This window comes from Cryptomeria japonica, chromosome 5 (genome assembly GCF_030272615.1).
Source record: "Cryptomeria japonica chromosome 5, Sugi_1.0, whole genome shotgun sequence".
Classification (NCBI taxonomy): Eukaryota; Viridiplantae; Streptophyta; class Pinopsida; order Cupressales; family Cupressaceae; genus Cryptomeria; species Cryptomeria japonica.
In genome coordinates, this window is record NC_081409.1 from 847,162,292 (window position 1) to 847,189,913 (window position 27,622).

Genomic DNA, 27,622 nt, shown 5'->3' on the forward strand with positions numbered 1-27,622 from the left:
TTGAAAAATCATCAACAAAGGTAAGTGCATACCTTGAACCTTGGATGGAGGGATTCTCCATGGGACCCAAGAGATCACTATGAACTAGATGCAATTTAGTATATGCCCTCCAAGATTGACCATGAGGAAAGGGTTCCCTATGAATCTTACCACTCATGCAACCATTGCAAACAATTTGAGAAGGAACAATACTAGGCAATCCATCAACCATATTTGCTTTTTGCATCAATGAAATATAATCAGAATTGAGATGGCCAAGTCTTTCATGCCATATAGTAAAATCAACAGTAGTAAGCAAAGAATACTTTGGAGGAGCAAATTCATAGAACTTGAATAAGTTATCACTATCCATTTTAGCAGTAGCGATAACATGATTAGTGTTGGGATCAATGATATAACATATGCCCCTATAAAAGTTAATCTTATAATCTTGACAAAGTTTAGGAACTGAAATTAAATTTGATTTTAATTCAGGAACATAAAGAACATCATGTAATTTCCCATTAGGAACATTCACATCACCAATAGCTTCAACTTTGCAACTATGATTATTAGCTAATTGAACAGGAATATTAGAAGTATCAGGATGCAAAGATTCGAAACATTCTTTATGAGAAGTAACATGCTGAGATGCACCAGAATCAATAATCCACTCAAGTGGTTGAGAAACTTTATAAGTACATGTAAATGCATGACGAGATGAATTACCATTATTATTACCTTTCTTATAATGAGGTTCATGTTGTTGATTATTTTGATTATTTTGGTTCATGGGTTTTTTACCATTTTGCTTTTTGAAACAATTATTAGTAATATGTCCATCTTTCCCACAATATGTGCAATGGGGTCTTGTTTGAGAATTATTCCTTTGATTATTGTACATATTATTATGAGAATTGTTATGATAGGATTTAGAATGAGATTGATAATTAGAAGATTTGTGATTATTATTATGATTATGATTATTATTATTGGATCTAAAATTTTGATTTTTAGACATAAAAGCATGTTCACTACTTTTAAGAGTACCAAATTGAATTAATTTAGTTTATTCTTGACGTAATAAATTATGAAAAATATCATAAGTTAATTGAGTAGCTAAGCTAGGAATAGCAAGTTGAGCATGAATATTCGTAATAAATTGTTGAAATTGATGAGGAAGACATTTTTTAAGAATAAGATGAATTAAATGTAAATTAACTAGAATAACTCCTAAATCAGTTAATTGACTATTAATAGAATCAAACTTTAATAAGAATTCATCCATGGTTTTAAAATCCGTATACCTGAGATCTTCGAGTTGATCTTGAAGCTGAATTTTTCGGGATTCATTTGAGCTATCATAAGTTGTTTTTAAAATTTCCCAAGCTTCATACGCTTTTGTACAATTTCCAATTAAAACATACAAATCAAGAACCATTGAAATACCAATTAAACCAAGTGCTTCCTCATTTTGAGCCTTCCATCTATCTTGGTCGGCTTGAGGAGCAGTTGTAGCGGGCTCAATGGTTTTATCAGTAGCAACATCCAAAAGGTGTTTGAAACGAAAAATAAACGAGATATGTGTTTTCCATGAATGATAATTAGAACTATTTAATTTAATTTCCGGAATTAAAGTAGACATAATAACAAACTAATTGTGAATAAATAATGGTAAAAAAAAAAAAATTACCCCCTTTTGATTAAAAGACAAAAAAATAACCTCTTTGATGAAAATAGAACTAAATTTCAATTATTAATTTTTTATCAAAAATATTATTTTGAAAAAAATAAATTTAAATTTTAAAACTTTTATTTTATTTAAATAAATTTTATATTAAATTTTTTTTTTCTAATAATAATAAATTAAAAACTATTTATATGAAAAACTTTATTAAAAAAAAACTTTATATATTAAAAACTCTTGTTAACTTTTTAAACTTCCTAATATAAACTTTTAAACTTTTCTTAGATATTAAAAGCTAAAAGTTTATAAACTTAAAAACTTTTAAATACGTTAAAGATATAAGAATGAAACTTTTTATGTTAAATAAAGGCAACGATATTTTATAACTTTATTTTGAATGAAGTTTTTAAACTTATGCCTGAATGATAAGATTTTAAATCAAGCAGCATAAAATGAAAATAAGAACCAATACAAAATGATCAAGAACTTAAAGCGTTGAAGTCAGAATGAGTCGTAACGCAGGGTGAGAATGATGGTTTGCACAGGCGTTTCAAGAGCAGAAGAATTATATAATTAGAACAGAATGAAATGTTTAATCATAACCTGCAAACTCAGAGAGCGATACAGAAGCTGCAGAGACATTACAAGATAAGGATAAGATATAAACTGAATTCTTTAACCTTACCAACCGCAAGTGACAGAAAGAAAATGATACAACACAAAAGTGAACAACAATAATTGAAATAAGTAAATATGAAACAAACGATAGAGAAAACTGGAAATGGTGAATAAAAAGTTTATGAAATAACAACCAGCAACCCCACACTACACAGACAAAGAACAGGTAAACAAAACAAAGTCTGAAATAATTTAAAAATTTTTAAACACAGGCAGATAGTTATCTAAAGAAATATGTTAAATCTGAATGGTATATAATTTAGAGCTGCAAACACAAAGATTTATGCCTTTTATAAGTTAGAACCTGCAGAAAATGTTAGACTCTGATATTTTTTTGTAAATACACAGAGATTCAATGAAGTATCAATATAAAAATGATTTTTATCAAAAAACTTGCAAGTAAATGAAATGTTAGAACTTGCAAACAAATAGAGAATGCAATTTAATAATAAATCAGATTTGGCGGCAAGTCGATCAAACAGATTAAGGAGGTTGAGTTTGGCGGTAAACCTTCCAAACTATTCACAATAAAAAAAAACCAGAAACTTTGGTGGCAAGCCTTCCAATGCCACAACTTTAAACCAGAAAGAAGAAACTTTGGCGGCAAGCCTTCCAAAGCTTTTCTTTTTTTTTAATAAAAAAACTAGAATAGAAGATTAAACTTGCAGGCAAACTTGTTAACAAGTTTGAAAAAAAAATTAAAGTCTGAAATAAAAAACCTGCACAGTAGAAAATATTAGAGAAAGAACTTCTTCTCCTCTCAAGAATGCCTCCAAGAAGGTGAACTCCACAGAATGGTAACCTTCATCAATATCAACTTGAAACAAGGATTAGAAACCTGCTTTGATACCATGAAAGGAAATACAAGAGCAAGGAAAGAAAAACAAAATCCAAGTAAGTTTATTGATGAAGTAAATGTTACCAAGAAAAATGCAGAAACCTTGGAGCAATCACCCAAATGTGAAGAAGGAGGCACAAGAACTTTTGAAAGGGAAAAAACAAAGAAAAACCCCTTGTGATATTATGAATGAGGCAATGCCTAAAATGTGTGTGTGAGAGAGAGAGAGAGAGAGAGAAGCTCTGAACAATAATATCATTGAGAAGAAATGAGAGAGGAGACATCTCCTAAATAGAGATGAGGAGAGGAGTTACAAAGTAACTCCCAAATCTATGAATGCCACCATTCATAAAATGTGTGTGCCATGTGTCCACATCCTCTTATGGAGAAAATCTAATATTCCTTAATAAAGTAAAATAAAAGAAATGACTTGTCCTCACACATGTACTAGAGGACAAATTACATGTAGGAATTCCAAAGGAATATCCTAAACTAAATACAAATAAACCTAAGCCAAGTAAAGATTAAATATTCTAACAGACTCTTTCACCTAACTTTGCTTGACTCGCTCAATCTTTAATCCTTCATCTTGATAATCTACTCCACTCAGGAGACCAACCTGACATGATGACTCTCTAGCTTCTTGAGAAACTCTATCCCTTCAATGCAAAGATTAATAGCAAAGACTCTAAGACAACCTAGAAAGTAAAAGGACTAACCCTAGAAAGTGAAAAGTGGGGGTCCCCATTTGCAATGGGTCGATGTGTGAATACCTCACAACACAATCTCTATTAGTTGCTTTTCCTTAGTGATCATTTTGACTATTTACGTTTTGTAGCTTTCTCATGTTCTTGAATTACCTAATACCTTTACGAGCATATCTTAGTTTTTAATAGTGTATGCAACCAATTAAAGTCTCTCTAGCAGTAGTTTGTATTTTGAGCGCATGCTCCATTTTTAAGTACTTTTTGCATTTCCCTTCAAATTACTCATCGAAAATCCATTTAATGTTAAATTTAATTTGTGGTTAAGTGTTTTCCTTTTGTTGATCTAGAATTTTAGTGTATGGGAGTAATTTGACTCATATATATGAAGTAGGCAGTTGAATTGCTTCTATTACTTACATGAGAAAGGATTACCATATTAGCATGATGCTAATTGCTTCTGGGTGGCAAGTTCAAGTCCGAGTCAAAAATCAGCTTGCCATTGGTATATATCAAACGTGAGTACGAAAAGCAGATTTCAGCTGAAGGAAACAAGATATGTAACATGCACCCTTGTTTTTTTTGGTTTGTTTTCTGTTTTCTAATTTGCAATGTTTGATAGAAGAAGATGGAGATGCAGAAGTAGTGTTTTCGTAATATATATATATATATATATATATATATATATATATATATAGTAGCATTACAATACAAAATTAGACATACCCATTTGCTGATTATAAAATCAAACTGAATATCAACAATATCTGGTAAACTGTATAGACAAACTAGACACCACCTCCAAGATTATCATCCATATGATGCCAATTGAGTATCACAATGTCTCAGCCTAATGTCACCAGTATTACAGTGGGTCTTTTTCTTCTTTCTCAGATGGTCCTTGATATTCTTGCAGCCATCATATCATTTCTTGGGATTGGGATTAATTTGAAAGATCCCTGATCGATCCCTTTTCTGATCTGCTGTAATTTTTATTAATAAACTAGGTTTTTTGTAATTTTTTGGTGATCTTATAGAATAGACAGAAGTGCAGAAAGGGGGTTTGTTTCTTTTTGTTTTGGAGTTTTGAAGATATATATATATATATAAAGAAACAGTAAACAATAAGAGTGCGAAATAAGAATGGAAACAATGTTCATAAATTAGAACACTTACAATCTAAAATACTACAACTCGTACCAGGACAATAATTTGATTTCCTTGTATTCCAACAATTATCATTTATCAATTTGGAGCTGCTACAAAATGAATTGACCAGCAATGAATAAGCAAGATACAATATGCAGATTTCCAGCTCTTCACACCAGCAACAAACCAAATGTGGACAACAAGGAAGAATGACGCCACCACAACTCCCAATGGCTGCAGCTGTAGTCACATGCCAGCTGAATAAGGTTAGCTGCCTTGTTGAAACCCTCTGAATGCAATCTGAATCCTCTGCAATCAATAGCGCACCCAATCTCTGTCAACCAATGCCCAACACCCTGAAGTATCTACTGACAAACTACTGCTGGGGGCTACGTCCCAGCTAGTATCCAACTTGGGGTTTGCGTCCCAGATGAAGAATCGCTCTACCAGAGCAAATTCGCAAGAAGCAAGTTTTGAATGTGTAAAAGATATCCAAGAGTTAGGTCACAACTTCCTTATAACACCTTCCCACTTAGCTCGAACCCTAAAAGTGACTCAATGGGGCGTTTAGGGTTAAAATGTTATATTTCTCATTTTAAGTTGCCAAGTGTATAGAAAAACGACCTTTTTTCAAATATAAAGAAATCCGTTCACCGAAAGGATCTGAATCAAAAGAGAAATATTTAGAAAAGTCCAAGACCTTTCCAACGAGCTATTACACCAAGGGATACGCATCCAGATGAGGCCAAAAACCCCTTATTACTCCAAAATGGCTATAAACATAGCCTTATTTAAATAATAAACGCTAACTTAGGAAATATTAAAAATATAACCCAAATAGCTGCAAAATGCTCAAATGACACCACAAACCAGAAAGTCACCCTGCCACCTGTCTGTGACTGAAGTCGGAAATCAAGGATCCACTGGCAGTCTCATCCCTAAAATCTAGGGATGCTCCTAGAAACTAGGAAACAAACCCAAATCCTCTGAAACTGAACCCAAAGAATAATCTCAAGGAGACCCAACCCTGGGTATGGTCATAACCTCCTAAATAGTAGGGATATCCTCCATAAATGTAGGAACTGTCTCCTAAAAATAAGGAACTGCTCCAAACTGATCAACTACTGCCAGAACACCAAGTCCCAGACATTGTATAACCACACTGAGTCTCTATCCATCACTGTCAGCCTACAAGACCCCATAATAAGCTGACTCACATGTCTTTGCTAGACAGAGCTAAAGAGGGGACATGACAGTCCTCCCATCTCGGAGATGCTTGCCCACAAGCAACTGTAATGCTGGATGTTGTAAAATGGCCTCACCCTCCCAAGTGGCATCCTCTATGGGAAGATTTCTCCAACGTACCAAATACTCACGAATCACCCTGCTTCTCAACTGCCGTTCCCTCACCTCAAGAATCTCTTCAGGAACCAAAGTCAATTTACCTTCCTCATCCATGGGGGCCAATTTGGGTGAAACTGTAATATGCTGTCCAAGGGCCTTTTTCAGGCAAGATACATGAAACACATTATGAATTTTACTGCCTGGTGGTAACTCAACCTCATAAGCAACCTCTCCAACTCGCTTGAGTACCCTGTATGGTCCATAAAAACGTGGTTTGAGCTTCTCAGCTCCCCCCCCTTTAAGTTTGCATTGCCGGTATGGCTGTAAGCGCAAGAAAACCATGTCATCCACCTCAAATGCTCTCTCAATCCTATGCCGATCAGCGTATATCTTTTGCTGATTCTGTGCATGCTGTAAATTCTCCCTGAGAGATCTCATGATATCCTAATTCTCCTGTAACCAATCCTGAGCCAAAGGAACTCTATTGTCACTCAGAGCTAAATCAATGAAGGATAATGCCTCATAGCCGTAGAGAGCTCTGAAAGGCGTCATACCAATGGACATATGGTGCGTAGTATTATAACAATACTCGCCCAAATACAACCAACGTACCCATGCTTTCTGCTGCCTTGACACATAGTTACGCAAATATCCCTCAACCCACTTATTGACTATTTCGGTCTGTCCATCTGTTTGAGGGTGGTAACTAGTACTAGGTGTCAACTCAGTGCCTGCTAGCCTGAAAAGTTCCTGCCAAAAGGAACTCATGAATCTGCTGTCCCTGTCACTCACTATGGTCTTGGGAAGACCATGGAGTCTAAACACCTCTCTGAAAAATAGCTCAGCCACCTGAGATGCTGTAAAATCAACTGCAATGGGAAAGAAGTGGGCATATTTTGTTAGCCTATCCACGACCACATAGATACAATCCTTCCCTTGCACCCGAGGAAGACCTGTAATGAAGTCCATAGAAATCCCAGTCCACTTCTGTTCCGGTATAGGCAAGGGCTGTAACAACCCAACAGGATAAGTATGCTCCGACTTGTTTTGCTGACAAGTCATACACTCATGGACATGCTGCAAAACATCATCTTTGAGACCCTGCCAAGAGAATCTCTCTCGAACCGCTCTGTAAGTCTTAACATACCCTGGATGTCTTGCTGTAGGAGTATCATGGAAAGCATGCAAAATTTGTTTCTTCAACTGTGAACCCGGAACAAGATAAACCCTGCCCTTGTAATAGATAATATCATCTACCACACTGTATCTGTCGTCCACTATCAAACCATCCATGACCTCACAAGCATGCTGATTTTTGGAATACTCAACCAAAAGTTGAGCCTTCCAATCTGCTGAAATCTCGCTCAACGAACATAGGGCAGCAAGTGATGGTTTCCTAGAGAGTGCATCAGCCACAGTATTATTCTTCCCCTTTATGAATTCGATATCAAAATCATAAGCTTGAATCTTGCTCACCCATTTTTGTTGTCGATCATTGAGCTCTGTCTGATCAAGGAAATATTTCAAACTGTTGTGGTCGGTTCTTACCACAAATTGCCAACAAGATACTGTCTGAATTTGGCTAAAGCATGCATAATAGGCAACATTTCCTTATCATAGGTAGAGTACAACCTCTCATTATCTCGCAGCTTCCGGCTCTCATAGGCAATGGGATGTCTGTTCTGCATCAACACAGCTCCTATGCCCAGACCTGAAGCATCACACTCTAGGACAAATGGCTGCGAGAAATCAGGTAATTCAAAACTAGACAAGTGCTCATAACCTCCTTGAGTCTATCAAAGACTCCTTGTGCCTGTTCTGTCCATCTGAACGCCCCTTTCTTTGTGAGGTCTGTCAAAGGTGCTGCCAACTGAGAAAAACCCCTCACAAATCTTCTGTAATAAGCACATAAACCAAGGAACCCACGTAACTCAGTAATGTTTTGAGGGTGGGGCCAATCCCGAATCGCCTGAATCTTCTCCTCATGCACCTTCACCCCATCAGCACTGATCACATGGCCCAAATATAAAACTTCCCTAAGTCCAAACTCACATTTGGATAACTTAGCAAATAGAGACTGACTCTCCATAATGCTAAGTACCTCCTCAACATGTCTGAGATGGTCCTCCCAAGTACGATTGTAAATCAATATGTCGTCAAAGAACACTAGAACCGACTTCCTCAACTGCTTGTTGAAGATATGGTTCATACAGGATTGGAAAGTGGCTGGTGCATTGGTAAGGCCAAAAGGCATTACTAGAAACTCATAGTGCCCATAGTGACAACGGAAGGCAGTCTTGTGTACATCCTCTGCTCGTACACGTATCTGATGGTAACCTGAACGAAGATCAATCTTAGAGAAGTAGATAGCTCCATGAAGCTCATCCAACAACTCATCAATGCGTGGAATAGGGTATCTGTTCTTGATTGTCTTCTTGTTCAAGGCTCTGTAATCTATACACATCCGTAGAGTCCCATCCTTCTTCTTAACAAGCACTACAGAAGAAGCAAAGGGGCTAGAACTAGGCCGAATGAAACCCATATCCAACAACTCATGAATAGTCTTCTCAATTTCATCCTTATAGGCTCGAGGATGACGATATGGGGTAGTAATCACTGGCTTCGCTACATCCTCCATCTCTATACCATGCTCAAAACCTCTATCTGGAGGCACTCCAGAAGGTATGTCACCAAATACTCTCCCATGACGGTCCATCACTGACTGAATATCAACATGAAATACCCTGCCATCCTAAGGTGTAGGTGTTTTGGACTTCAGCAAACAATGTGTAGCCCAAATCACATCATTATGTCTAATAATAGTCTCCATCCTGCGAGAAGACACCTCCTTAGGTCCACCATCTGACGCTGCCCTTAAGATAGTCTTCTTCCCCCCAGAAAGGAACTCTAACTGCATACGGTGGTGATCAATAATGTAATGCCCAATACCCTGTAACCACTGCATGCCCAAGACCACATCATAATCCTCTAATGGAAGCACATAAAAATCATTGGTCATAGTATAATCCCCCATCTGAATACTAAGCTGTGGAATCCATTTAGTACAGCCCAAAACTGCACCATCTGCCACCTTCACTCCAAAACCACCAAACTCCTCATACTGTAATCCACGCCTCTCCACTAACTTCTGATCAATAAAGTTATGCGTGGCACCTGTGTCTACCAAGCTCATGACCCGCTTGCCCTTCAGTGTACCTTTCAACCTAAAGGCATGAAATTTAGGATAACTGGAGAGGGTAGCCATAGTTACTTTGGCTGTCGCCAAAGGCTCAGGGGTATCTAACTCCAACTATGTCTGCACCAGCTCAACATCCTCCATGCTATCCTCAGTGTCAGTGTCGGGTACCTCCTCATCCCCTAACTCAGATGTCACCTCAATCAAATGAACCTTTCCTTTACCCATACAACGGTGTCTTGGTTCCCAAGGTTCCTTGCAGGAAAAGCATAACTTTTTCCTTCTCAATTCGTTCCTCGTCTCTTGATTCATCCAAGGGGGTCTAGATGACGACCCTCCTTTATTTTGTGAAGTATTGGCCTTCTGTGCAGGCCGAGAGTCCCTGAATTGCTTCTTATCTGCCTGATAAGAAGTGGGAACGATATCCAGTCTCAATGTCACATCAATGACCTCCTTAAGAGTGGCCGATTGGAAAGCACGTACCAATCCCTTAAGTCTATCCTGCAATCCCTCAATAAATAACATCACACTCCGCCTTTGGGGCATATCAGGTACCATAACCGCAATACGCTGGAACTCATTAATATAAGCTTCTGCAAGCCCAATCTGTCTAAGATGTGCCAACTCTCTATAGTAGAGCTCTGTATCCTTACGGTCAAACCGTGTAATGAGTCATTCAGTGAACTCGGCATAGGAACGTACCAAGGCGTGATCCTGGGTGACCAATCCATGGTGCCACCAATCATAGGCAATCCCGTCTAAATGCAACACAGCAAACTGAATAGCCTCACGCTCAGGCATGGGCCTCAAGGATAGATATATGTCCAGCTTGTGCACCCAAGCTCGTGCACTCGTATCACCAGAGCCATCATATGTAGCCAATGTGATCTTCCCAGTAGCTCTATTGAGGTCATAGTTCTGCTGCTGTGGTGGTCTATAACCACGATCTGCTCTGAACCTAGTTGTATTTCTACGCTGTGCACAATACTGGGGAAGAGGGAAAACATCCCTAACCTCTGGGGGTAGGGCTCTCCACTCAGCTGTGGCTGCCAAAACTGACTCCTGGAACCCAAACCTCTGGTGGATCTTCCTGTGCTGGCTGTGCACCTGGTACAAACTGAGGAAGCAAAGATCTATCCGTAGCAGGTGTACGATGGCGTTCTTGCCTAGAGGAATGAAGGGAGCTCCCCACTGATGAATGGGACTGATGGCTATGCTGACTGTCTGCCACTGAAACTGATCTGCTCCGCCCATGTTTGCCCCTATTTCTATCCAACTCCATTCGTGCCAAGGTTTCCTGTAATCTGCCAAGTGTCTGGACTATCCTGGGCTGTGTAGTGATGAGAGTTCTCATCATCTCCCGTTCTTCATCCTCAATCCGGTTCTGTCTAGCACCCCCTTGTTCATCTGCCATACTGGGTACCTATTCAATTCCAATCTCACGCTCCTGTTGAGCTACCCTGCGTGTATAATACCTGTGTATCTCCTCTCTACCCGGATGCATAGAATAAAATGTAACCCTAGTATGAAAATTCCACACAAACCCTACAGGCTGGCAGGATGATAGCTCTGATACCACTGAAAGATCCCTGATGGATCCCTTTTCTAATCTGCTGTAATTTTTATTAATAAACTAGGTTTTTTGTAATTTTCTAGTGATCTTATTGAATAGACAGAAGTGCAGAAAGGGGTTTTGTTTCTTTTTGTTTTGGAGTTTTGAAGATATATATATAAAGAAACAGTAAACAATAAGAGTGCGAAATAAGAATGGAAACAATGTTCATAAATTAGAACACTTACAATCTAAAATAGTACAACTCGTACCTGGACAATAATCTGATTTCCTTGTATTCCAGCAATTATCATTTACCAATTTGGAGCTGCTACAAAATGAATTGACCAGCAATGAATAAGCAAGATACAATATGCAGATTTCCAGCTCTTCACACCAGCAACAAATCAAACGTGGACAGCAAGGAAGAATGACGCACCACAACTCCCAATGGCTGCAGCTGTAGTCACGTGCCAGCTGAATAAGGTTAGCTGCCTTGTTGAAACCCTCTGAATGCAATCTGAATCCTCTGCAATCACTAGCGCACCGAATCTCTGTCAACCAATGCCCAACACCTTGAAGTATCTACTGACAAACTATCGCTGGGGGCTATGTCCCAGCCAGTATCCAACCTGGGGTTTGCATACCAGATGAAGAATCGCTCTACCAGAGCAAATTCGCAAGAAGCAAGTTTTGAATGTGTAAAAGATATCCAAGAGTTAGGTCACTACTTCCTTATAACACTTTCCCACTTAGCTCGAACCCTCAAAGTGACTCAATGGGGCGTTTAGGGTTAAAATGTTATATTTCTCATTTTAAGTTGCCAAGTGTATAGAAAAACGACCTTTTTTCAAATATAAAGAAATCCGTTCACCAAAAGGATCCGAGTCAAAAGAGAAATATTTAGAAAAGTCCAAGACCTTTCCAACGAGCTATTACACCAAGGGATACGCATCCAGATGAGGCCAAAAACCCTTTATTACTCCAAAATGGCTATAAACATAGCCTTATTTAAATAATAAACGCTAACTTAGGAAATATTAAAAATATAACCCAAATAGCTGCAAAATGCTCAAATGACACCACAAACCAGAAAGTCACCCTGCCACCTGTCTGTGACTGAAGTCGGAAATCAAGGATCTATTGGCAGTCTCATCCCTAAAATCTAGGGATGCTCCTAGAAACGAGGAAACAAACCCAAATCCTCTGAAACTGAACCCAAAGAATAATCTCAAGGAGACCCAACCCTGGGTATGGTCATAACCTCCTAAATAGTAGGGATATCCTCCATAAATGTAGGAACTGTCTCCTAAACATAAGGAACTGCTCCAAACTGATCAACTACTGCCAGAACACCAAGTCCCAGACATTGTATAACCACACTGAGTCTCTATCCATCACTGTCAGCCTACAAGACCCCATAATAAGCTGACTCACATGTCTCTGCTAGACAGAGCTAAAGAGGGGACATGACATAATTTGGCAACTCAAAAGTATAATTCTAATTCAATTACTTGATAATTTAGTAGATGAAAAATGGGGAATAAAAAATGCTGAGAATTTCATGAAGATAACAAAAAAGTGTTCTTTTGTTATTTCAAGCCAAATATATGAAAAAATGATGCCTTAAAGCCAAATAAATGAAAAAATGATGCCTTACCCTCCTCCACTGCAGCCCAAAATGTTCTGTATTTTTTTCTTTTTAAAACCAAAGCAGCATTTGTGGGCAGCAACCTGTTGCAAGATCAAGAGGTGGAGCTCTTGTCACTAGGTCCGAATTATTAAGGCCTTTGAGGCCACTAGGACCTTCATTGTGCATGCCATTTTTCATGACTCATAATATTATGGCTCTTAACAATAGCTATCAAGAGGCACGTGTACTAGTACTGGTATGGGAATGGAGATGCTAATGAAATTGGGGAACACAAGTAAATGAATAAGGGGATGCCTATATTACATATAAATGTAGTCACTCTGAAAATTGTAGGTCCACGGATGGTTATGTGGTTTATTTCCTATGATGGAGTTTCCTGGCAGCATTCAGTTTTAACCATACTCCAAAGTCATATATGAATGGACTTTTGAGGGGTTATTATGTGTCCATATCTAACCCTTGAGACTTGCAAGTGCTGGCATGTTTGACAAAGGCAGTCTTGGAGTTGCAGTTGAGTTTGGCCTGGCTTGACTTTACCATGAGGTGCATTGTGATCTCTGGATAGAAGTTGCCCTTGACTTAGGACTCAGTGAGCTTGCTGAGTACTTGATGAGTCTTGTAACACTGCCTTGAACAATCCCAGATTTAAATCAAGTATGCTCAATTAATGCACACCAAAAAGTTATGATCACTTGACACTGGAAGTCATTGAAAGAGTGGTTTTGAAGGTTTACCACAAATACCATGAGGTCTCTGTGCTCAACTTGGAATGAATTTTCCTTAGTAAGATGACAGTATGCTTTGATTTGTTATTGAATAAGGAACAACAATCACTCTAATTGACAATAGAGAGCTTTTATAATCATCACAATTCAGCTACATTTTCTGGCTTTCTCATCAGATAAGATCTATCAATCTACTAAGATCACACCCCATACATATCATTATGAAAATGAGAGGTAATTTCTTTGAATGTTCATTAGTGCAATGTTAACAAAGAAAGTTTTAGCTAAATAGTAGAAGTCATGATGTGGGAAAAGGAATTTGTTCATAAAATATCATATCTGCTCAACTAGGCTTGGGGATCCTCCAAAGTCCTGACAATCATTGATCACTACGGTATTTTGTCCCGCCACTTCATCCCAAGCCTCTTCACCCGAATCAGGTTATGGAGTTTGTTAATTGAAGGCCGTTTTGAGTCAATGTACTGACATTAGAGCTTCAATTTAGTATCCATGTAAGTTCCAATTCTGAAGGCCAATGATACATTGCCTTGATGATTTTCTCAACAGACCTCTTATTACCTGCTTTTCCTTGGGTTTCCTTTCAATGCTGCATTTAATTTCATCTTGATTATGTATTTTTTTTGTTTTTTGTTTTTTGAGAGATCCATTTCACTCCATCCCTCTTGGAGTTGCTTGGACCAACCCAATTAACAGGGATTACAGGTCTCTGATATCACCACATTATTTCATCATCTTTTGTTTCTACAATACTGCAGTTCAGATGTTGTGAGATGGTAGAGTGTAGATATAGGTGTCTTTAATTAGGATGCAACGCTAAGGAGAAAAATTAAAAATAATTGTGAAAATAAATTCCTTAATTTGTGGAATTTGAAAGTCGCCTTTTAGATTAATATCAAATCCTTGTGGATATCCAGAAGTTAGTGATATGATAAGCAGCTTGATTTTTGTATCTGATCCTAAATTTGAGATTATTGCAGTATTTGTTTGAGCATTTCGAGATTTACTATATATACTTTGTGCTGCTGAATAAGAACTAATATCTATCTTATAATTTATATGCCAGAAAAAATGTTATTTACTAGAAAAAACGTTGTGCATCATATTGCTGTGAAGTACTGTGAAGTCATATTTGAGAATGTTCTGGAGGCAATGCCCCATTGTGTTGATTCTCAACTATAATAGTAGCGTACCTACTGCTGATATTTCTCATAGTTTTAAGGATTTGGATGACTTGGTTGTGCCAATTATGGAAATTGCAAGTTTAAGAAAGTCAATACTTGGGAGACAATATTTGAAGATCAAACATTATGCACAATGACTAAATTCTTTTAATTGTGAGCCCATGGCTAATTTTTTCATTGGGAATACAGGTACTTGTTGAAAAGAGGGAGATTAGTGGAAATGACCTTGATCTTATAATTGATCTGTATCCTGCGGATACTCCTTTTCACCTTGTGGAAGGGGAAGACTCTCCAGGTAGCTTTCCTCCAAAGGTTGGAATCCAGCAACTTCCAATGGAAGTATCTGATGCAATGTGGGAAAAGACAGTACAGCAAGACAAGATTAGCTCGAAGACCTCTATTTAAGATTTATTGATTCCTCTGGTCACGCATCAGTGATTTATCTTCTCTTTGTCACGTTATTACCTGTATGCAGCTGGTAATGTGAACATCATTCTCAGTACCTTTGTTTTGAACTGCAAATGCTTTGTAGATTACTTCATTTTAGATGCCAGATTGCATCTTGTGCAGGATTGTGTGGTTGTTCAAGATTAATTATCTTGTAGCTAGATCTGTATGCTTAATGTGATAATTTACGTCATTAGCTGGGTTTAGAGACAATTTTCAATTGGTTGTTTTGAAAGACATATCTCATCAATATCCCACAGATAGGTTAACACTACAAAGAAAGAATCAAATGCTATCTTTTTGAGTTGATGGAGAAATAGTTGATGTCCTTTTTCTTTAACTCAATATTGTTTTTGTTTATCACTTCACAGGTTTTCCTGGACAAATATGATTGTGTGATCATGATGGGAACATGGGTGGATTCTTCCTTCCACATATCAAAGCTGCATTGCTCTTTTTAGAGGGAGGATCAAAGCTTGCTTAAGAACAGTGTTTAGTTCTAGGTGCACTTTTATTTGGTATATGCTTGTTATACTGGCCTTTCTCACGTGAAAAGTGGAGGCTTTTTGTGCAGAGAAGCGAGAAAATTGCCCCTTGTAGCCTAGGAGTTTCTTATGGTCTAAATTCATCCATTGCCAAATGAATTTAAAGTTTACTCTAATTGAGGAGGATTTGGTATTGCTGGTACTTCAAATTTATTCATAAAATCAAAATGGAAATGTCAAATGTCGTGCAAGTTGGAGCAATCTTGGAAGTATTGAAGTTGGAGAGCTATGATACGATTATTCATTGACGACTGCCTATTATTTCTTGAACTCCATCAATATGCAACTCTCAAGGCCCATTCAAGAACAATTTTGTCAACAGCGGAATTCTTATTAGATGTAACATCAAAGATCATAAATTCATAGTTTATTTTCTTGAGTTCTTGCATTATGATTTTTTTCCTTCTCAAAGGAATTTTTTATTTGGATTAAGTTGTGAATTGGTCATGATGGGTCTATAATCTAGAGTTCAATCACTCTTAGTGACATAAACTAAGTTGTACTACAGCTTAGAAAGACATAGGTTCCAAACAAGAGAGTACATAAGGTGTATTACCAAATTAATTAATTTGTATTAACAAATTAATTAATTTGGGAAAAATGATTCGTGTTGAGAAACAAAGCAAAACTATTGTGATAAAATTTTCTACAATTTGCAAAACAGAGAGAAAGCGTGCTTGTGGCTATATAGAGCTTTACCTTAGTCAACCTGCTATTTTGGTGATTTCTACCTCCATAAATAGTCGATATTGAATTTGGAAAAACATGTGTGCTCTTGAATTTTAAGTGCATCTAAGATTGCTATGGACTAAAATGCATAAAAGTAAACAAGAGTTTGACTCAAGGACTAAAATGCATAAAAGTAAACAAGAGTTTGACTCAAGTGTGTTGAGTAAACCCTAAATGAAATAATTATTTAAGAATCATGAATAAGCTCAAGAATGCATGAATCACATAAATTGAATGATGAAACTCAAATATGAAGCATAATTACGGAAATATGACAAAAACAGGGTATAAGCCAATCATAATTCGGTGATTCTTTATCATCCACATTTCTTGAAGCTTTCATCATGGTGAATAAGTGTTGATGAAGACTTGATATTTGCTGATTTGTCCTTGAATTCATAGATTTGGTATTTCACATAATGTAGAGCTCTCACATCACAAGGATATCATAATGCACCTCCAATTGATACCACAAATGAGGAAATTGACTTGCTAATATATGAAGTCCTAACTTTAAATTGATAAAACGCTGACTTAGAATTATTCTTTTTTTGCATTGAAGATAGTTTCAGAAATGGCATGATAGACTCTCGAACATTCCAAAATTTTGGCCATAAAACATCAGTCATTGATGCTAGTCAATATTGACTTGACGAAATAGGCCCAAACTTTTTGAGTCACAAGATAATAGGATCCTTATTCTAGAACTATAATTTATATGAAACTTATAATATTTAAGTGGGGTAGAAAGTTGTTTTGAAATTTGAAAGGGGTATAACTTATAATGAATTAAAATAATAAATGATAAAGAGCACACCTAAAATTAAGGGCCCAAATGAGAGAGATGAGATTGGAATTAATAAAAGGACTCATATCGTTAAGATAAATATTAATTAAAAACAGAGAAAGGTCCTGTGATGCATAGGAGAATGAGACACTAAAATGAGTGCTTTGGGAGTGTCAAATTGGACACCCTAATCAAAGGTGTACAATTTATGATGCTACAAAAAGACTATTGGGCCATTGCATGGATGAATATGAAGTAACGTTTGAAGGATTTATGTAGAATAGCTATCTTTTGCAACATGGTTAAGATCCCTAAGGGTTTGGAAGATGGAAAGAGGTTGCATCTCTCTTATAATACTACAAGTATATATAAGATGCCATGTTCAGTAGAGGAAGTGGAAAACATGGAAGATATGACAACTCAAATAATAACTTGGAGCAAAGAATGGGTCAAATTTCAATTTTCCATGCTAGACTTACTTGAGCCCAAAGAGAAGGCCCTAAAGAAAGCAAGGGACTCATAAAAAAGAGAGGATCCTTAAGTCACAAGAACCATCAAAGGGTGTAGTTACAAAACCTAATGGTAGGTTTGGAGATGTAGGTGTTGATTGGTGACTTGCAATCAACACCCCCAAAATCCATGCTAGAGAAAATCAATTCCACAAAGAGAGTGATAAGAATAACTTGTAGGATAAGGATGCACAAAATGATTGATTGAATATGAAAATAATAATGAGTTGCCTTGATTATAAAGGCAATGCGTGATCAGTATGAATAACTAACACGACCCAAACATTAAATGCCTAATGCAAATATTAAATTCTTGGGTAAGTAAAAGTAAATTAGGTGAACATGGCTCCATTATAAGTAATAGAATAAAACTTAGGACCTATGTTAACATGTGAATATTCCTCCTTACTAGGTAATTATATGGTACAAAACGTTGACTAGGTACTAGATGGTATTCACTTTAACACCCCTAGTAAGTACAACTTAGTGAGTAGATTAATATGCAAATGATGCAAGATGAAGATGATTATGGGTCCTAGAAACTAGGCCATGTTAGGTTCCCATGTACAAATGATCTATTACAAATAAAGAAAGGAGAAAATCCATTGGGATGAAACTCCTATCCAAAAGAGAGAAAATAAACAACCAAGGATAGCATGAAGGGTTGAATAATACACTCAAGAATTACATCCATCATAAATAGATCCATCACTAATCTATTAAATCTCCCTCCATATGAAGGATGATAAGAGAGATAATATAAACACCTCATAATGAGAGAATCTACAAGAAAGAAGCACTTGAAGCGTACTATGGAGTAAACTCGACAACCCTAAAGACACATTTTTTGTAGAAATATTAGAAACTCTTGATCATGAAGTATTTTGAGAACTATATAAGCAAACAAAATAAGTCTTTCTATGAAGGAACAACCAAAAAAATATCAATTGGCACAACCCTAGAATTCGATGAGCAACAATTGTTTGAAAGATGAGCTAGAATCGAAATGATGTGTAACGATTGAAACGACACCCCCAAGTGACAAGATATCCAAGTAATTCTTTAGGGTACCCATTTGACAAGAATTAAAATAAATTGTATTGGGCATTGAAAAAATCAAAAAAATGTTCATGAATGGTCCTCGATACCTTTCCAACAACACAAATATTAGAAAAATCCAAGATCATGGAAAAAAGTTATGAGCTTGGGAGCAAAAAATGAAGATATGACTTAAACCAAAAATAGTAGCAAACAATAGAAATTACAAAATACTTACTCCACCAAAATGTACATTGAACCATCTTTCTAATGATATATTATTTTCAAAACACTAATTTCGTATGTGAAAGGAATGTCCATTTTCCCGATAAGGGTATAGTTGCAAAAAAAAGCAATATTTTTTTAGGCCCCAAGGGGCTAGCCATTGGGTGCCCATAAGAATGTGCACTATTATGAGGCAAAAAAAAAACCCCATCAACCTACTATTAGTGGAGCACCACATGGGGGTGGTGGGCGGCAAGTTGAAGGTTGTGCCACTTGGGGTTGTAAGCCCATTAAAACATAGAAGACTTTTGTGGAAGAGCAACACTTGATGCATGGTCGATTATGTGTACCATGACCTTTAACCATCCAACCAAAAGAATGATAGATTGACGTTAGTAGAAGTACATCTTTGTTGGAATCAAGGAACACTGAGAGGGGGGGTGAATCAGTGCCCATTAATACATAGAAGACTTTTTGTGGAAGAGCAACACTTGATGCATGGTCGATTATGTGTACCATGACCTTTAACCATCCAACAAAAAGAATGATAGATTGACGTTAGTAGAAGTACATCTTTGTTGGAATCAAGGAACACTGAGAGGGGGGGTGAATCAGTGTTCTACCAGTAAATAAACTTTCAAATGTATTCTTAGACCACCGGAAGCAAATGCAAGAAAGGAAAATGTAGAAACACAAGATAATCAACCATAAAACCATAACACCAGAATTTATACGTGAAAACCCAGAAAGGGAAAAACCACAGTGGGATTGGAACCCACAATATTCATATTTTGTGATCAGGAGTACATAAATATTATATGAGGGGAATGTACTTGCATTCCAACACACTGCCTAGAACAGAAGGTTCAATTACAATATGGAAGTCTCATTGACTTACAAATCAATCACAATGATAACTACAATAATTGAACTCCAAAATAGCATCAAACAATGCCTGGATGAGTTCCGATTAAGTGCAAAAGCTCTGACTGTATCTGCTCTGCAACTCTGCTTTGTTCCGCTTCTCAGTCAGCTACCAGATTAAGAATGCGCACATGAAACTGTGCCAAAACGATTTCTCGATAACAACTCGCTCATATAATCATACAAAAGATCTTCTACACCGGTTATATATATCTACAACCACAAAATAAACATTCATTAAGTCGGCCAAGCACAATATGCAATGTAACGTGTAATCGGGTGTCGGCTCAGACGTGATCACCAAAAACACATGCGGATCAACCTAATAGCATCCAAATGATTTCTATATGTCAGTCATATCATCCCATGTTCGAATCTAACCACCGCAATCATCAGAAAGCTTTCGAACAAAAAATGCTCTGCTTATCCTGAAATATTGGTTATCTGCTACCGCATCACATTCACTTCTGGTTACCAAAATTCATAATTACGGGATAGGATTTCCATGAAGAGTTTCCATCAATGACAACCCTAGACGATTATTCACGCATCAGTATCTACCAGATGAGTATCAATTGCCAACAATCTCCCCCTTTCGCAATGATGGCAACACTCGTGAAAAATTTAAGTGTTGAAACCTGAACATCGGATCAAAATTTCTATGGCTCCCCCTTAGATCAAATTCTCAAAAACCTGTATCATTCTGTACATTTTTCACTCCACTCTCCCCCTTTGAAAGCAATGCCAAAATAACTTATATACAGGGGTATATACCGAATATTCTATACAAACTTGAATAAATTTGCAAAAATGGTCTTCAAAAATCCTAAGTGGGTATCTTGCCCATTCTTCAAGTTATCCAAAACTGTGATGAAGGCACTGAAAACATAGGCATAAATCTCCACATCCTTCAATTCAGATGGAACAAGTTGAGCCATTGTCTTCAAGCAATCAAATTTATTTCTCAATGTTGGATATGGTAAAAATTTGATTTTTATGCAATGCTCGTCTCCTGAAGGCTAGAGTTTTAGGGTTCCTCAGGTTTTATTTTTGTCTTAGGTTATTCTTTTAGTTCTCCCGGGCTATGTTATTTCACACTGTTGACTTATGATAGCAAGTGTCTGTGTCTTATGTGATGATCGTGATAACTCAATGATGAACCACTAGTACCAAACCAGTACTAAGAGGGGGGGGTGAATCAGTACAAACACAAATACAATCCAAAACTGATTTGCCAACAAATACTCCAAATGACTGACAAACAGGGATACTGGTAAAACAGAGTGCAACTGGTAACATCCAGTACAATTCAATCAGTCATGAACCGGTCACTCAATAAGCTTCCCTCTTAGCTCAATACTACAGTATCATTATATTCTCATGCATAAACAGGTAAACTTGATCATCAGATCTTCACAACAGTGAGTTCAGTATGTTTTATAGATAGGCATAAAACATAGAACCTTCATATGCTTAACAGGTAAACAAAGCATCATAAGACAAAAGCATTTCACATGACACACATTTTTCACGTGGAAACCCAACTGGGAAAAACCACGGTGGGGATGAATACCCACACGCTGCTCTTTGAACTCTTTAAAAGTCTGCTCTGTTAGGAGCCTTGTCCGGTTAAAGACATTACAATAGGTTCTGCTAGGAACCGATCCTGTTAGAGATCACCCGGTTAAGGGTTAAGCCCGGTAGGGTCACCTTGTTAGAGGATTTCAAGACTCAATAGCTGAAAGGATCTCCTAAGCTCTATAGCTTCTTAGAACTCATTAACCTCGAGTTACCCAGTTAAGGGATTTGAATCAAGCCTATTAAGACCACCCTGTTAGGGGATTTTGCAACAAGCCAGTTAAGGCTACCCTATTAGGGGATTTTACAACTGTTGAAGTGGTTAGAGATCAACAAGAATTACAATGATCTGTTAACAGCACTCAATGCTAATGCAGATCCGTTTTGGCTCCTCTTCACCTTCTGCACATTCACTTTGCAAGTATCTCTTTTCTCCTTTGGTCTGACAAGAATTACGTATCACTTCCCTAGGATACACACACACAACTTTTGCCAACAACCTTAGAAAGAAACACAACATCAACCTTATAGGAGACATACAGGTTGGTAGCAAAAACCCTAAACCCTAAACTTGTTAGGTTAAGCAATTCAAGCGGTTCGATCTTGACGGTTGAATCATATTGCATTAAATGCAACAATCTTGAATCGATCTCAAGACATTCTCCATCGTCCATTATCCACCGATTTCATGGCGGCTGATAACCCATCACGCGTTATCACTGTTTGACAGACTTCGCACATTCCCGAGGTAGATAGGAATAGTCTTCTTCATGCAAGATCCTTCACGCGCACAGAGCTTACGTGGCAACACGATCTGATTTCCATTATACTGCTAACTCATCACACGAAGATCACCGATTGAGTCACTTGAGGTGCTCCAACTGGAAACCCTGAAGTGGAAGCTACCTACCAACCAGTAGTCATACAATGCTTCCATGTGCCAGTTCCCATAACTACATGCTGGTTCATCTTGAACAAATATGCCGCTTCACTTTGGCATATAAACTGGTTCATACATATGCCGGTTCCTCTCTCTTTTCACCTATCACATATGTTGTTCTCTTCATAACACATATTGACATCAATGACAACATATAATGTCATTATGTCTTCATGCTGGTTCACATAATGCCAACAATCTCCCCCTTTGGCATTGATGGCAATATACAAAGATATCTCTTTGCTTCACTCCTCCCCTATTTGCTGCAGATATCTTTTCCTCTTCACCCTTCTCCCCCTTTGACAACAATGCCAAAGTGGAAGTACAAACATCTCTGTTCCATCGTGCTGCTCCCCCTGAGGAGTAGGATCCTTCAACACATCAATCAACCAAAAATTTGTCTGTCCAATACCTGACTGATGTGGAACAATTACTTTTAGTTCACCTCCTGAAGGGGCAATACCCCTAATTCACCTCTCAAATGCACAAATGTTGTCTTTGGGAGAGGCTTGGTGAATATGTCTACTAACTGCTCCTTACTGGACACATGCTCCAGTGCAATCTCTTTATTCTGAACCTTTTCCCTCAAGAAATGATACTTAAGCTCAAAATGCTTGGTTCTAGAATGTAAAACCGGATTCTTTGATATATTGATAGCACTTGTGTTATCATAGAATATGCTTACCGGTTCAGATACAAGGATCTTGAAGCCTTCCAGTACATGTTTCATCCAGATTGTCTGAGTGCAGTTCATGAAAGTTGCAACATACTCCGCTTCAGCTGTAGACTGAGAGATACAACTCTGCTTTTTACTCATCCATGAGACCAATCTACCATCGAGAAAGAATGCACCACCGGTTGTGCTTTTTCGGTCATCCACATTACCTGCCCAATCAACATCTGTGAACACTTTTAGATTGAAATTATTGCTGTATGGGTACCACAATCCATAGTCAATTGTTCCCTTCAGATACCTAAGAATCCGCTTGACTGCAATCAAGTGAGATTCTCTTGGACTCTACTGGAACCTTGCAGTGATGCCAACTGCATGTGCAATATCCGGTCTACTATGCACTACATAATGCAACTTACCAATCATTGATCGGTATTCCTTCTCATCAACCAGTGCAGAATCATTCTCTTTTGTCAATTTGCAACCAGTCACCATCGATGTACCAACCGGTTTGCTATCTTCCATGCCAAAGGTCTTCAGTACCTCTTTGACATATTTGGATTGAGTGATAAAGATTCCATCTTCCATCTGCTGGATCTGTAGTCCAATGAAGAACTTAATCTCCCCTATGAGTGACATCTCAAACTCTTTCTTCATCTCATCAGCAAACTCATGATTCATCTTGTCATCTCCTCCAAAGATGATGTCATCAACAAAAACTTCACAGATCAGGATTTGATCTCCTTCAGACTTCAAGTAGATATTGCTATCTTCACTTGTTCTCTCAAATCTAATCTTCACAAGATAGGAATGTAGGCGCTCATACCATGCCCTAGGTGCTTGCTTTAGACCATATAATGCTTTATGTAGCCTACATACCATGTCACTGTCTTCAGATAGGGCAAACCTATCTAGTTGCTCAATATACACCTCCTCTTCAAGTACACCATTTAGGAATGCAGATTTTACATCCATTTGATATACTTTGAACCTCTTAAAAGCTACATATGCAAGAAGCATACGAACTCCTTCCAATCTAGCTACAAGAGCAAAGGTTTGCCCATAGTCTTCTCCTTCTTCTTGAGCATATCCTTTACATACCAATCTGGCTTTATTCCTAATCACTATGCCATCCTCATTCAACTTATTTCTGAACACCCATTTGGTGCCAATGACATTTTTATGCTCAGGTCTGGGTACCAAGGACCATGTACCATTTTTCTCTATCTGATCAAGTTCCTCTTCCATTGCCTTGATCCAGTCTTCATCTTTATGAGCCTCTTTGAATGATTTAGGCTCAAATTTAGAGATCATACATGAGTTTTCTCTGATATTTTTTCTTGTAAGGATTCCTGCATCCTTATCACCTATGATCTGCTTAGGATCATGATTCAACTTGACATACCGAGGAATAGTCTTAACTGGTTCTTCTTGTTTTTCTTCTTCATCCTCATCTTCATCAGTATCAACATTCACCGGTTCAGGGACACTGTTACTGGTACTTGGTTGGCTAACAACCGGTTCCCAGAAGGTTGCAACCGGTTCATTTACAACTTGCTCACTGCTAGTTTCCTCAGTCTTCTCAGAGGATTCATCAACTCTTACATTGATGCTTTCCATAATTCTCTGAGTCCTATTGTTGTAGCACTTGAAAGCTTTACTCTTGGTGGAATATCCTAGAAGTATTCCCTTATCACATTTAGCTTCAAATTTGCCTTGATGTTCACTCTTCTTGATGTAACATTTGCTATCAAATACCTTAAAGTAGCTAACCACAGGTGTCTTGCCGGTCCAATACTCATAATGAGTTTTTTCCTTACCCTTTTTGATGAGTACCTGGTTCATAGTGTAGACTGCAGTGCTCACCGCTTCTCTCCAAAAGGTGTGAGCTACCTTTCCTTGAATCAACATGGTTCTAGCTGCTTCAACCATAGTCCGGTTATTCCTCTCTGCTAGGTCATTTTGCTGTGGAGTCCGTGGGGAAAACGGCTATCTCCTGATGCCAAATTCTTCACAATACTTGTTGAATTCACTGGAAGTGAATTCCCCTCCTTGATCAGTTCTGAGACATTTGATCCTTTTACCGCTTTCCTTCTCCACTAATGCTCTGAAAGCTTTGAATTTCCCAAAAGCTTCAGACTTGTCTTTCAAGAATGTGACTCACATCATTCTTGAGTAGTCATCAGTGAGGATCATGTAGTACTTATCACTCTGCACACTTCTAGTTTTCATAGGACCACACAAATCAGTATGTACAAGATCAAGCAAGTTGTCAGCAGTGAAAGATTTACCTTTAAAAGTTGAGGAAGACATTTTCGCCAGTTGACATTCTCTACACAAGGTATTATCCGGTTTGCTCAGCATCGGCAACCCTCTAACTGCCTTGATCTTACAAGCCTTCACAATGTTATCAAAGTTCACATGGCAGAGTCTACTATGCCATATCTAGCTGTCATCAAGCTTAGCCATAAGACATGTACTTATATTTGCATTCAGATGAAATAGGTTACCTTTAGTCTGCATGTCGGTGGCCACTAATTTACCATCTTTTCCTTTGATTTTGCAAACTCCATTCTTGAATTGCAGAGTGAGGCCACTGTCATTTAGCTGGGCAACACTTAGAAGGTTGTGTCTGAGACCATCAACCCAGTACACATTGTCAGCACTACTCTTTCCATTCAAAGAGATGGACCCTTTGTCTTTGACCATGCATGGTGCATCATTGCCAAAGTGAACCACACCACCATCATACTCCTCTAAGGATAGAAACTTGCTCCGGTCACCAGTCATATGGTGAGAACAACCACTGTCAATGATCCATTCATTGGAATCATCAAACCGGGAGACAAGAGCCTTCTTGTCTGCCACATCTTCCTTTACAACAACAAACACAATGTCTTCATTCTCTTCATCTTCTAATTCCTCATCTGTGACACCTTCATCTACTGCCACAAAACAATTTCTCCGGTTTCCTCCTTTGAATTTCTTGAACCTTTCCAGTTTATCCTTGTTGTCACTATTAGGACAGTTCATAGCAATATGTCCTATCCGATTATAGGAGAAACATTTCAAAGGGAGCTTACCTTTGTATTTACTAGTTCCTTTTGGAAATCTCCTGGCAAGAAGAGCTTCAAATTCCATCAGAAACTCTTCATCATTCATTTCTCTGTTCTGATTAGGTTCCCCACTAGTGCTAGCCTCTTTTCCTTTTCTGGATGGTATAGCAGAGGCTCTAAAAGCTGATTTTGTCTTTTGAACACTGCCATCAAAACTATTCAGCTTATAGGCTGTCAACTTGGCTATGATGGAGTCCAAGGACACCTTAGACTTGTCTATTGATCTCAGCTCCTGAATAGCAACGACCCTTATTGCATAGACCGACAACAGGGATCTCAGGACTTTACTTACCACAGTGGAATCTTCTATTTTGCCACCTGCACTCTTTATTTCTCCAACAACTGTTTTGATTCTTATTCCATACTACTGAATGGTCTCTTCTTCACCCATCCACATGTCTTCAAACTTCCCTCTCAGGATTTCTTCCTTAGCCCGTTTTACATGCTCATCACCACCATAGATATTTTCAAGAGCATCCCATACCTCCTTGGGATTTGCCTTGTCCTGAACATCGATAAATTCAATGCTAGATAAACTACTGATGAGGGCTTCCATGACTTGCCCATTTTCTTGTATCTCTCTCTTTTGGTCATCGGTGAGAGTATCGGTAGGAACAACATATACATTTTCAACATAACTCCAGTGTTGAACACCCATGCTTTTGATGAATATCTTCATCCTATCTTTCCATATACTGAAGTTTTCCCTGTTAAACTTTGGACCTTCCCTCTTCATCATTTGACTAGGATCTTTTCCTCAAGCGGTTAAGCTTACAACATAGAGGACCTGGAGGGGCTCTGATACCAATTGATAGCTCAATGATGAACCACTAGTACCAAACCGGTACTGAGAGGGGGGGGGTGAATCAGTACAAACACAAATACAATCCAAAACCGATTTGCTAGCAAATACTCCAAATGACTGACAAATAGGGATACTAGTAAAACAGAGTGCAACCGGTAACATCTAGTACAATTCAATCAGTCATCAACCGGTCACTCAATAAGCTTCCCTCTTAGCTCAATACTATAGTATCATTATATTCTCATGCATAAACAGGTAAACTTGATCATCAGATCTTCACAACAGTGAGTTCAGTATGTTTTATAGACAGGCATAAAACATAGAACCTTCATATGCTTAACAGGTAAACAAAGCATCACAAGACAAAAGCATTTCACATGACACACATTTTTCACGTGGAAACCCAATTGGGAAAAACCACGGTGGGGATGAATACCCACAAGCTGCTTTTTGAACTCTTTAGAAGTCCGCTCTGTTAGGAGCCTTGTCCGGTTAAAGACATTACAATAGGTTCTACTAGGAACTGATCCTATTAGGGATCACCTGGTTAAGGGTTAAACCCAGTAGGGTCACCTTGTTAGAGGATTTCAAGAACTCA

General features: G+C 37.9%; 1 protein-coding gene across 2 annotated transcripts in view; it reads left to right on the forward strand.

Moving 5' to 3' along the window:
- Window positions 1–16,079, forward strand: part of LOC131064068 (probable inactive ATP-dependent zinc metalloprotease FTSHI 1, chloroplastic) — a 163,938-nt gene extending 147,859 nt beyond the window's left edge. For both annotated transcript variants that reach the window (XM_057998094.2, XM_057998097.2), the window contains 2 exons: window positions 14,898–15,186; window positions 15,527–16,079. In XM_057998094.2, coding sequence (XP_057854077.2) covers window positions 14,898–15,113 — 216 coding nt within the window. In that variant the 3' untranslated portion in view covers window positions 15,114–15,186; window positions 15,527–16,079. The remainder of the gene's footprint in view (window positions 1–14,897; window positions 15,187–15,526) is intronic.
- The last annotated feature ends 11,543 nt before the right edge of the window (window positions 16,080–27,622 follow it).